Source organism: Physeter macrocephalus, chromosome 21 (assembly GCF_002837175.3).
Source record: "Physeter macrocephalus isolate SW-GA chromosome 21, ASM283717v5, whole genome shotgun sequence".
Lineage (NCBI taxonomy): Eukaryota > Metazoa > Chordata > Mammalia > Artiodactyla > Physeteridae > Physeter > Physeter macrocephalus.
Window position 1 is genome coordinate 27,621,405 of NC_041234.1, and position 12,041 is coordinate 27,633,445.

General features: G+C 44.5%; 1 protein-coding gene across 1 annotated transcript in view; it reads right to left on the reverse strand.

Annotated features, from left to right (window-relative positions):
• DIPK2B (divergent protein kinase domain 2B) overlaps positions 1–11,496 on the reverse strand; it is a 51,934-nt gene extending 40,438 nt beyond the window's left edge. The window contains exons 1-2 of the mRNA XM_024116486.2: positions 11,100–11,496; positions 2,751–3,015 (exon numbers count right to left, since the gene is read on the reverse strand). Of these exons, the coding sequence (XP_023972254.1) occupies positions 2,751–3,015; positions 11,100–11,335 (501 nt within the window). The 5' untranslated portion in view covers positions 11,336–11,496. The remainder of the gene's footprint in view (positions 1–2,750; positions 3,016–11,099) is intronic.
• Between the last annotated feature and the right edge of the window lie 545 nt (positions 11,497–12,041).

Sequence of the window (12,041 nt, forward strand, 5' to 3'; positions counted from 1 at the left end):
GTGACCACCTAGAGGGGTGGGATAGGGAGGGTGGGAGGGAGGGAGACGCAAGAGGGAAGAAGAGATATGGGAACATGTGTATATGTATAACTGATTCACTTTGTTATAAAGCAGAAACTAACACAGCATTGTAAAGCAATTATACTCCAATTAAGATGTTAAAAAAAGAAAAGGAAAGAACGAAAGCTTGTTTAGCTGTATGTTAATGCACGATGACAAAATTGGTAGAGCAAGTTTTAGCACAAGAAATTGAAGAAAGGGACCCACTTATTACAACAACACTGCCATACATTTCTATGGTGATGGACATTTTCTAAAACATCTTCATATCTACAAGCTCACTAGGATGAATGAATCCGGTAAAGCAGGCACTATTTGCTGCCTTTTGAGAAACAGGGAATCAAGGCACCCAGCACAGTGTCTGGTGATAGTAGGCGTTCAATTAGGATTTCTTAACTAAGTGAAGTAGAGTCATGTGAAATCAAAGAATGTCAGAACTTGGAGGGCCTTTGAGATGATCCAGATGCCTCCCCCCAGCACAGTTTTGGAGGAGGAATGTCAGGGCAGAGTGGGGGAAGTCCTAGACTTAAATGCAAGGTCAACTGGTCAGTGAGTGAAGGATCCAAGTCAATAGTCTGTCCTTTGTTCCCATACAGGCTGTTATCATAACTTCCACTACAACACTTTGTGGTGGTTTGTGTTCTTGTCCGTTCTCACCATTGGGCCACATGATCTTGGGGGGCAGAGCTTGTGTCTGATTCATCTTTGTCACATGGATGAACAGGAACCAGAAGCTCTCTGCTCTTCCTGGGTCTCTGAGCACCTTCGTGTTCTGCCACAGCTGTTAGGGGCAGAGTCAGGACTCAACCACAGTTTCCAGACCCCAGGGATCTTTTGCCCCTACCACAATGTCTATACTCATCAAGGTAGGTGGCATTAGATGTACTGGGCAGGTTGCTTTGGACTTCCTAGGCCTCCTGGGATAATCCCCACTGTATTATGGAAGTATCTAGAAAATGAAGGAAAAAGGGAGTCTTCCTTAGTTCAAAGCCCAAGGCCAGTTTAGCCACTTTCTGTGGAATCTCAAGTGTATCTTGTGCACCAGGATGTTCTGTCCTTTGGTACATTTGCTAGGTCCCAGGTGGAGGTAGTCCGGGGCCGGTGCCTTGGGGGAACTGTGCCTGTCAGCGTGGGACCAGACAGCAATGGGGGTAGGAATAAGTGATGGGGATTTTCAAGGGGTTCTGAAACAAACCCTTGCGTATCTTGTTTTGCTCTTCCTGGGGCCTTCTATTTGTTCCTGAGCATGTATTTGAGGCAAAGCAGAGGAGGTCTCATATTGGTCCTTCCCATGCCTCAGTATTAGTTGTGGTCAGCCTGAGAATGGCAGATGGTGGGTACCCAGGCCAGTGCATGGAGGCTCTGTCTGCAGGCACAGAAAGAGAGGCACAGGGGCATTACACCTAGGGTGTGTACCATGGTGTGGGCTTTGATATCTGTCCTCCGTCTTCTGGTTCTCCCTAGTATTGAGCAGCTCCCATAAGGTTCTTCCCACCTGAGCCTCCACTTCCAGTTTCCCACACCAACTCCAAGACCCTTAGGTTGGGCCCTGCCACCACCTCCCCAACCTGGCAATAGTTTGACTTCCTCTGGCTTATTTTCTCCCCACTCCATGCCAGTGAGATTCATAAAGTGCAGAGTACAAAAGGACCACATTGGAAAGCTCAATATCAGATGATGGCCATGTCACCAGCAGCTCGATTCCTCTTGATTTCAAGGCAGTTTCCACACGACTTTAGAGTAAAGCCACATGGTCTTGCCATGTGGTCGAGATATGCAGGGACCAGTGATTCTGCTTTGTTCTGGGTTGCTCATCTCGAAGAGACCAAAGGGAAGGTCTGTTAGTGCTCAGAAGTTACCCAGGCAGCCTTATGTGCCCATATGAAGGGGCTAGTGGCCTGGGGAGTTCAAGAAACAGACTTGGCGTGCCCCTGAGGGATGCCAAATCCTCTAGCCTCATCATGACAGGGCGATTGAGGTGAGCCTCTCCTCTCCCATCTTTGCTGAAGGTGAGCAGCTCATCAATCCTTTGAGGAGGCATCTTCTGTCCCAAGGGGCCAGCTGGATGTGTGTGGAGTTACATGACTGTGCTGGTTCGGACGAAAAACACGATACCAGTGGCGATAGTGCAGGAGGGGACCAATGCAGGAGAAGATGGCACTGGCAACGTGCTGAAGTTCTGAAGGCAGCCTACTCGTGGGAGTGGGTGGGAGCTCTCACATGGAAGGAGGAGCTGTGTTATCAGAGTCTGCTTTTGCAGTGACTCAGGTTTGGTTCTTCTTTAGGGTGGGAGATCAAAGAGGAAGCTGATTTTCAAAGTGGGGTCTCTGGATCATGAAACGGGATGCATATGGAAGCTTCTAAGAACGGTCACCGTTTAGGGGTTGGCAAACATTGTGGTGAGGGGGGGAAGGCTGGTGAGGGTCATCCATCCTTCAGACCAGAGGTGGGGGCTAGGAACTGTTTCCCAAAGAGTCGCTGAGGGTCATAACAGGGAGAATGGAGAATGACAATGGGAAGGGTCCCTATAACTAAACCTGTTTAGTTCCTGTCTTGTCACAAGCCATGCTGTTTCATGACATTGTTTTGTCCCACTTTAGACAGACTACAATTCCTTTTGCCCAGACTGAGATGTGAGCTGGGAATGGATTCTGCACCCTATCCCCACCCCCCACGGCCAGTACTCTCACCTGCACCAGGTCCGGTGTGAGGCGCTTGGCCTGCAGCCATTTCTGGAACCTCCCTGTTTTCCGCAGGACGCGCTCAATGCTGCAGGTCTTTGGGGCAGCTGCGGAGGCACAGATTCTCTTGTCCGAGATCTCGTTTTGGTGTTTGCTGAGCAGCCTTGAGATCTCCACGGGGCGCCAGGTTTTGAAATCATCCGAGTAATTTACAGGGTAAGAAGGCAAGTCGTCGGGAGACAGTCCAAGGTGTGAGGCCAGCCAGTTGTCAAACCTGGAAGAATAGCCCTTTGGGGATCAGCCTGGGAGCTGGAGAGAGGGGGCAGGGACTAAGCAGGGACCAGCCACACTGCCAGAGCCAGCAGAGCCCGGGGACAGGGAGATGGGGGAGAACATCTGTTCTGATCCATTTCTTCTCCTTAGACTGGGAAGCTCCAAGCTCTTCCTGTGAGAGGACTATTTGTGTTTCCTCAAGCTTAGGGAAGTGTATATGTGATGTCAGAAAAGGTGAAGGATCTGCATACCAAAACCAAACTTTTATCTTCATCCAAATGGTGCAGAAGTACTAGCCATGGCTTTCTGAACTTCTACTCCACGTGAAGGCAGCAGCTTTACACATGCTGGTACCTTTGATTCTCCTAATAACCCATCCCCACTTTACAGATGTGGAAACTGAGACTTGTGGAGCTTAAGTGCCTTGCAAGGTCAGGTAATATGTTGCTAAGCAGGGATGCAAACTCAGGGCTGTCTGTCAGAAAAACCCATGATCTTTCTGCTTCGCTACACTGGTTCTAGCAATGGCCCACTCTGTGAACAACGGCTGGGTCTTGAAACCACAGTTCTTGAAGAAGCTTCTGGTCCTGCACTGGGGAGGGCACTGCCTCTTCATATCCAACCCCAAAAAGCCCCATCAATTTTGCTTTCAGTCCACAGATAAGTTATCAGTACCAACCAAGTGTCAGGGAACAGTGGCTGCTAAAGGGTCACCAAATTCAAAGCTATGTGGGATTCAGGAGGTGTGTGATTCCACACAATGGAATCCTCCCCAGGGGAGAGGCACTGGCCTATTACCATCTGCTGGTTTTCTAGGCACCACCTTGACCCTTTTCTCCAGTCATTCCTCCAGCTGTGTGCCGACAGTTCCATCAGGGAAGAATGTTCAATCTCCTTCTGATTAATGTATAAAAAAGTACTAAGAAAATGTGTCTCTTCATTATTATTAATAATTGAGGGTTATACTGCAAATGAAAATTAGGTTTATATGTTATATATTTAATTTCTTTTGAAAAAAATTTATTTTATTGTAGTATAGTTGATTTACAATGTTGTGTTAATTTCTGCTATACAGCAAAGTGATTCAGTTATACACATATATACATTCTTTTCCATATTCTTTTCTATTATGGTTCATCACAGGATATTGAATATAGTTCCCTGTGCTATACAGTAGGACCTTGTTGTTTTTAATTTAATTTCAATAAGAATCTTTATATTCTTATTAGTTGGCATTACTGGGCAACCTCATGATAATGAGTTTTGGAGGAACTAGCTCCAAACCCTACATTGTATTGTTTTCTCATTTATGTGATACAGTTACCTCTTAGGGTAACTAAGACTCTCAGACTGAAAGCTTTTCAAAGAAGGTGCTCTAAGAAACTGTCAGTAAGTACCTTCTGCAATGCAGGACCATTCAAACTGCAGTGGAAGTAGGCACAAAGAATTCCATTCAAGGACATTGCCACAGATCTGTTTAAAAAGACCAGACACTGAAAACTTGCAAAGAATGAACTCTATTGGAATTTTTAGGACAACCATGGGAAATGATCCTCCCCACTGGGAGAATAAGGAAGGGCCTAGGCCCCCGAGGCAGGCCTGTTTCCTGTAGCTACTCTTGTTCATGGGGGTTCAAACCACCCCTCCCCAAGGGCCTGTGACTAAGGATTTACAACTAGGTGGCTCTCTTAGATAACAATAACCACGATACACATTTATGAATCACTTTAGTGGTCACTTTGATGAACACTTTATGTGCATTAAGTCAGTTAAACCTTTCAACAAACCTATGAGGTCAGCACTGCTATTACCATGCAGATGAGGAAACTGAGGCACAGAGAAGTTCAGTGATTTGCTCCAAGTCACACAGCCAGGAACTGGAGGAAGTAGCTTTCAGGGCTCCAGAGCTTGTACTCTAAACCACTTTGCTGCTACTTAGTCCTCTATCATCTATTTTATGAATTTGTGCTTGGTAAAAGATGGGTAACATTATTAGGAGTTATAGCTAGCAGGGTCCTTAAAGATGATTTTGTCCCTGTCCCCCTTCCATTATATATATATATATATATATATATTTTTTTTTAAATTCTTTTCCAGATTCTTTTTCCTTATATGTTATTAGTTCCCTGCGTTATACAGTAGGTCCTTGTTGGTTATCTATTTTTTTAAACATCTTTATTGGAGTATAATTGCTTTACAATGGTGTGTTAGTTTCTGCTTTATAACAAAGTGAATCAGCTATACATATACATATATCCCCATATCTCCTCCCTCTTGCGTCTCCCTCCCATCCTCCCTATCCTACCCCTCTAGGCGGACACAAAGCACAGAGCTGATCTCCCTGTGCTATGCAGTTGCTTCCCACTAGCTATCTAGTTTACATTTGGTAGTATATATATCCATGCCGTTCTCTCACTTTGCCCATTATATTTTAAGGATGAGAAAATTGAAGATGACTTGTCTGAAGAATCATAGAAAATTAGTGGCAGGGGAGGACAGATCTCAGGGGGCTTTGTCTCCCAGTTTGTGGGGATGGCATGGGGAGGGATGCCCTACCCTGTGGGATAACCTCATTGTCCTCTTTTTCTGTCCCCACCTTCTGAGGAGGCTCTACTGAGAGGACAGCACTGACTTGGCAGGTGACTGTAATGGATCCCGGTGCATGTCCAGCCATGGCTTGAGGTGTCTCATGAGGACCAACTGAGGACAAATAAACAGGTTTACAGGCCACACTTCTCCCCCTTTCCAAATGGTAATAACTTTAGGATGCTGAATGGGAAAACAATGAATATTCTTACAACTTTGATTACCTACTTTATTGAACTGAAGAATGTCAGTGAGAAAATGGGCCCTGCTGTTTATTCACTAAAATGTTAATATCCTAGAATTTGGAAAACCACAAAATAGAGGCAGAGTTCTAATCTTCCTTCTGAACTGACATCATGGGCATGTTTGTAGTGAGCCTGGCCGAGTTCCTCACTGGGTTAAAAGATGTTGGACAAGCAAGATCATAGTTTCCCAGAGCTGGAAGGAAGAATAAATGTCATGTGGTCCCATCCCTGCAAGCCCCTCAACATGGAGAGCAGGCTGGGGGTGTAGGGGAGAGTGACAACATTGGAACGAGAATGTATATTTCTTGTGCTTGCATCCAGTCAAACACTAAGTTTGTAGCCACGCCTTCCTAAATATTTCGTGCCTCTCTTCCCTCTTCTCCATCCCTCAGGACACTTAAAACATCCAGCCTCTTTCCAAAGCTCTCAGGATACAGTTCATACTTCTTAGGGCAGTTCACAGTGCTCTTCCTAAGCTCCCCCTACAAGCTTGCTTTGGTCTCACCAAACCACTGACCATCCTTGGCTAAGCCGTATTGTTTTGGGCCTCTGAGCCTCCACTCACCTTGTAATATGCTGATCCCTTTATCTGAGACACTTTCTGTTTCTTCCCTGGAGAATCCCTACCCAACCCATTAAAACCCAGACAGGTATCATCTCTTCTCATTCTCACTCTCTCATCCCCCCAGTCTGAGACAGGTTCCCTCCCACGTGCTCCCATGACATCCTGTGTAGGACATTTTGTATAGTCCTCATACTCTGCTTTAATCATTGGTTCATGTCTCTGTCTTCCTTCAGGGCCAGGACTGGGCCTCCTTCAACTTTGTAACTAAGTGCCTAGCAGAGTCCTTGGTTCCAAGTTAGTACCCAATAATTTTAGTTGGATGGATGGATGGTTGGATGGGTATTTGAATGAACAGATGGTTAAGTGAGTAGAGGAATACATGGAGGGCTGGATGAATGGGGTGCACAGAGTGAAGGTTGGGTGGAAGAATGCCTAGAGGGATGCTTGGATGAATGGGTGAATGGATGGATGGATGGGTGCGTGTATGGATGATTGAATGTGTAGACGGATATTTTTGCCATAAGCTCTGGGGCCCTGAAGCTCCCAAGACCTCTGAATTCATTTGATGAAGTGAGTTAAAGCAGTAATTACTATCACCTTCTGAGGTGAAGGAGAAAGACAAGGGCAAGGGAGAAGGGAAGGCAAAATAAAACAATGATTTACTTATTTTGCTGTGAGTCCTCCACCGCTCAGAAGTATTTAAACATTCTTTAAGACTTTGGGAATGGGGGGTGAGGATGTAAGGCCATGTGGGTACAGTAAGGAAGGCAAGGTAAGACGCCCATCCTCATAAGAGCCGAGGAATCCTTAGGAGTGATTCTGATCAGAAATACTGCCATTAAGTACCCCGTACTCCACACTTTCACCATACCTGTTACTTGCACATATGCAAATACTGATCAATCCGATCCTGGTAGAACTTGCCAGTTTGGGTGGTCACTTAGGATTTTATATATAGGGACATATTCAGTAGAAAGAATATGTAAATCAGGTTGACTCATTTTTCTAGCTTCCCTTAACTTTTTCATTCATGATTTGAAAGTCAACATGTAATACATGGAAAACTGGTACTGAAAACATTCTAATGGTCAAAGATCATTGGTTGTGTATGGGAAGCATCAGATTCATCATTACCATTCTTGCCAAAGAAAAGATAGGGAAAGAAGGAAAGGTGACATCCTTCCACCAATCATGTGTCTTCAGCCTACCCAGCCAGCCTGGGGAGCTCACCCTCTGTTTGTTGCTGAACAACAAGCATTGTCCAATCCTTATTGAGGACCAGGACTGGAGTACTAATGCTTTCCTGGCTATAGCATTTCAGCCTAACACCTGAAAGTTTTGGATGGGCTTTCTCCTAAGGTAGCATTATGATCAGTTTTAAAAGTGGAGAAATGTTTGGAGATGAACAAAAACAAGATGAGCAAACACACCATTGGAAAGAGAGGCAAAGGATGTGAACTTGTAGACAATTTAGCAAAGAAGAAATACAAATGGGCAAGAAGCCTGCAAAAAGGGCTCAACTGAGAAGAAATCCATAATAAAAATAATAGTAATAGTAAACATTTCTGAGTGTGCAAAAAGTAAACTCTATAGGTAGAAGTCTCCATTTGGAGATATATATATATATATATATATATATATATATATAAATCCTAAAAATTCACTGTATTTTTTGACCCAGAAATTTCACCTTTAGGAATTTGTTACAGGAATTAATCACTGATGTGCATAAAAGTCTAGCCACAGGGATGTTCAACATAGCACTGTTTATAATAATGAAAAGTGAAAAAAAACCTAGTTATCCCGCAATAGTTGATTAGTTAAATAAATTATGGTTGATTGATGCAATCGAATACCATGAAACCACTAAAAATAAAATTGTGGAGAAGAATAGTTAATGTGGAAAGGTGTTCCGATACATGGTTAAATAAAAGTTTCCAAAAGAGTATGCATAGTATGATCACATTTTTGTTGAAAAAATTTTAATACATACTTAGAAAAAAGGTGGTAAGGATCATATACCAAAATGTTAACTAAACGCTGATCTCTTGGTGAGGAATTGTCTGTGATTTTTATTTTGTGCTTTCTTTAATCAATATTTCCTGAAAATTCTAAAATAAAGAGATATCACTTTTAAAATAAGGAAAATACTATTTACAATGTAGAGAAAAGGACTATAAACAAGTCCACATTCCCAGAGCCACTCACTACCTCTCGCTGCTTCCTTGCTCTGAGGATGTGATTTCTCAACGTGAAGCATTCCAAACCTCAACCTGCCCTGCCTGGTGTTTTCCTGCTTGGATCTGCACACTTCCCTTTCAGGCGGGCGCATGTGGAAAATGAATTCTGAGGGAGCTGAAGTAATATCCTGAACTCAACTAGAACACAAACCTGTTTGGGGAAATGCTTCCTGAATATGGTCATTACCTGACTGATGAGAGAAACCTCATTTCTTTCCACTTGAAGAGTCGACTGTAATATTCATACACTCTTGTTTACTTATCTGGAGGAGGATACGAATCGGGAGCTCTTCCTCAGTTGCATCCCTTAATTTCCCTCCCTCCTATCTTAAAATATGTCCATATTCTCACTGCCTTCTTTCTCCAAGGAATCAGTCCCACTTCCTCTGTGTTTTTGGTCCGCTCCATCCCATTTCTTATGTGGGAAATCTTGAGTTCATTTCCAACATCTTCATTTCCTGTCACATCGAGTTGATCAAGAAAATGATTCTCTAGCTGAACTGACTTGCATCCTTCCTGCCCTGCTTTGTTCCCAATGATCTTTCTCTTGGACTAGGAGAACTGGTCTGACAGCCCCTGCCAGCATCACCAGGCCGTTCTGCACACTGCTTTCCAGATCTTTCCAAAATACAGGCCTCATCTTGTCCCCACCCTACTTAACATTCTCACCACTGCCTGCAGTAGAGCTTCCCCAACTGGAGGTCTTTCAACTTTTTAACATTCAAAGTGCCTTAAAAATGGTCTGATAGGACATGTACACATGACTATATATAAAATAGATAACTAATAAGGACCTACTGTATAGCACAGGGAACTCAATACTCTGTAATGGCCTATATGGGAAAAGAATTTAAAAAAGAGTGGCTATATGTATATGTATAACTGATTCACTTTGCTGTACACCTGAAACTAACCTAAATGGGAAAATAATTTGAAAAAGAACAGATACATGTATATGTATAACTGATTCACTTTGCTGTACACCTGAAACTAACACAACATTGTAAATCAACTATACTCCAATAAAAATGTTTAAAAAATGGTCTAATAGGAAAAGTTCACATCCACTCCCTATAATATCTGCCGTCTCACAAAAGAAGTTCAACATTTTTGTTGGTATTTTCTATTTGTTATTTCTTTCTAGTAACTTAGTTGAATACTCAAATATGTCTTTGGTTAATACAGATTGGAAATAAAATTATTGTAAATGAATGCCTTCTGCTTGGTCATCAGATCTTACAAGCCAGAGGCAGGACCTTGGGGGAAGGCACAAGAGAAGAGGTCTATTACAAAAAGTCTATTGAAAAGGCTGGAGACCACTGGTTCACAGATTAAGTCCCAATTCCTTGGTATGGCATTCAAGGCCCCTGGCCCCATCTGACCCTTCCAACCTCCTCCTGCTGTCATGCCTCCACATGTGCCCCATGGTCCAGCCACTAGGACTTCTCACCTCTTCCCACACCTCTGGGCCTTTGCTCAAGCTGATCCTTCTAACTTAAGCCCCTCTCCTCCCACTAAATTTCAGCTCATCCTTCAAGGTCTTGCTCAGAACACTTTCCCCTGGAGAAGGCTTTCTCCAGTCCCCATTTGGAATTAATATCCTCTCCCTGGAGCTCCCCGAGGTCCTTTACACTTCACTTCTGGCCTTCATCGGATCAGGCCTTATTATTGGTATTTGTAACACCGTTCCCCTGTCCTAATACCCCGGAGGGCAATGACCAGAGTTATAGCAATGCCATTACAGCACGTGCTGGGTCTTGGCCATAATAAAGGCCAAGTAAAGGCCAACACATTGACCGTGTGTTGACAGGCCTGAATTCCAGAGTGTGGTACTATTCTTTGGTGAGAGCCAGGTGCATTGAGATTTACTAAACGTAGGTTTTCCTCTGATCAAGGCAACATCTCACAGCAGAAAACTTGTTCAGAAACTTTGGAGCAAACTGCCTCGGTTTGAATTCCAGATCTGCCACTTATTAGGTGGTGACCTTGGGCAAGTCACTGAACCTTGCTAGGTCTCAGTTCACTATCTGAATCATGAGTGCAAAACACTAACTCCCAGGATTGTTGTGAGGAGAAAATAAAAACAGCTTTAAATTGTCTGTCACATAGGAAGCTTTCTATAAATTTGATTTCCTTCCCACTATGAGAAATGAACTTGGTAAACTCAATAGTCCCAGCCTTCTCTATTCATAGAAAACTTTAAAACTTTAAGCTCCCACTTCCAAAGGAAACTTTGGATTTAGCATTTAGAGCTGGAATTTGGCTTCACACCTTACCCCCTTCCCATCCCAACTTTAACTCATTCCCTCTATGATTAAATGGCTTTGCTTCAGCTCCCACCCATAAATTCATAAATTCCATCCTGACTTGATTTCAAGAAACTCCTGGACATCATCACATGAAGGGAACAGAATTTTGCCCCTCAGAGTTATCTGATTGAGATTCTGACCTTATTTCTTCTTTAAAGAACTTCTTGCAAATAGATGTCCCGATGCAGGCATTACATTTATCAAGACCGAGGAAAGTCCTTCCAAAATTGTAGCTGGTTCTGACTCGGGGCATCAGAGAAGGAGAGGGAGAAGCCGGCGAGGAGACAGAGTAGCTCAGGCCTGAGACCCACAGCAGCAGGGCTGGCCAGCCCGGGTGGAGGGCTGCAGCCCCAGGCTCCAGCCGCGGCTCCATCATGGGCTCGAGACTCCAGCTGCAGTCCTCGGCTGCCCACTTAGGGCTGTGCAGAGGCAGGTCTTGGCAAAAGAGAGAGGGCTGGCTTCAGGGCGCTGACCCCATCCCAGCTTCCCAGGTTTCTGTTTGAGGATGCTAAGGAGCTTGGGGCTAACGAGGCTGGGGAGGAGGTGAGGAAGTCCATGGAGGATGCTGATAACACCGTTTCCAGAGTCACTCTTCCTCTGCCCCCGGGGCGGCTGCTGCAGCCTGGGGAGGGGCTGACTAGCAGATTTCGGGAAGGACAATGGCCAGGGCCTCCCTGTGCAGTCCTTTTGACAAACACAGGATATCCTGGCTGGGCAGGAAAGGTCCATGCAGGATGTATGTCCGACCTGGTTTCCACCTGGGAGTGTCAAAGGATCTTGAAGGTCTCCGCCCTCCACTGTTTTAATTCTGGGTGTATCTGTCCCTATGGATCACACACACACCCACAGACGCACGAACACGAACCCTTCCCCGGCCCTCTGCGGTGGATAATTTGGCCTGTCCCTTAACCAGCCATATTTGGCTGTGAAATAACTAGAAGTCATTTTGCCGGCCATTCAGGGGCACGTTTGATACTGATTTGAAAGGTGAAACCTTTTTACTGCTTAGGAAACAGACAAACGCAAGTGAGTCTATGCTTCAGCCCCTCTTGCCAATCTGAGAAGAGAGGAGGGGAAAGGAC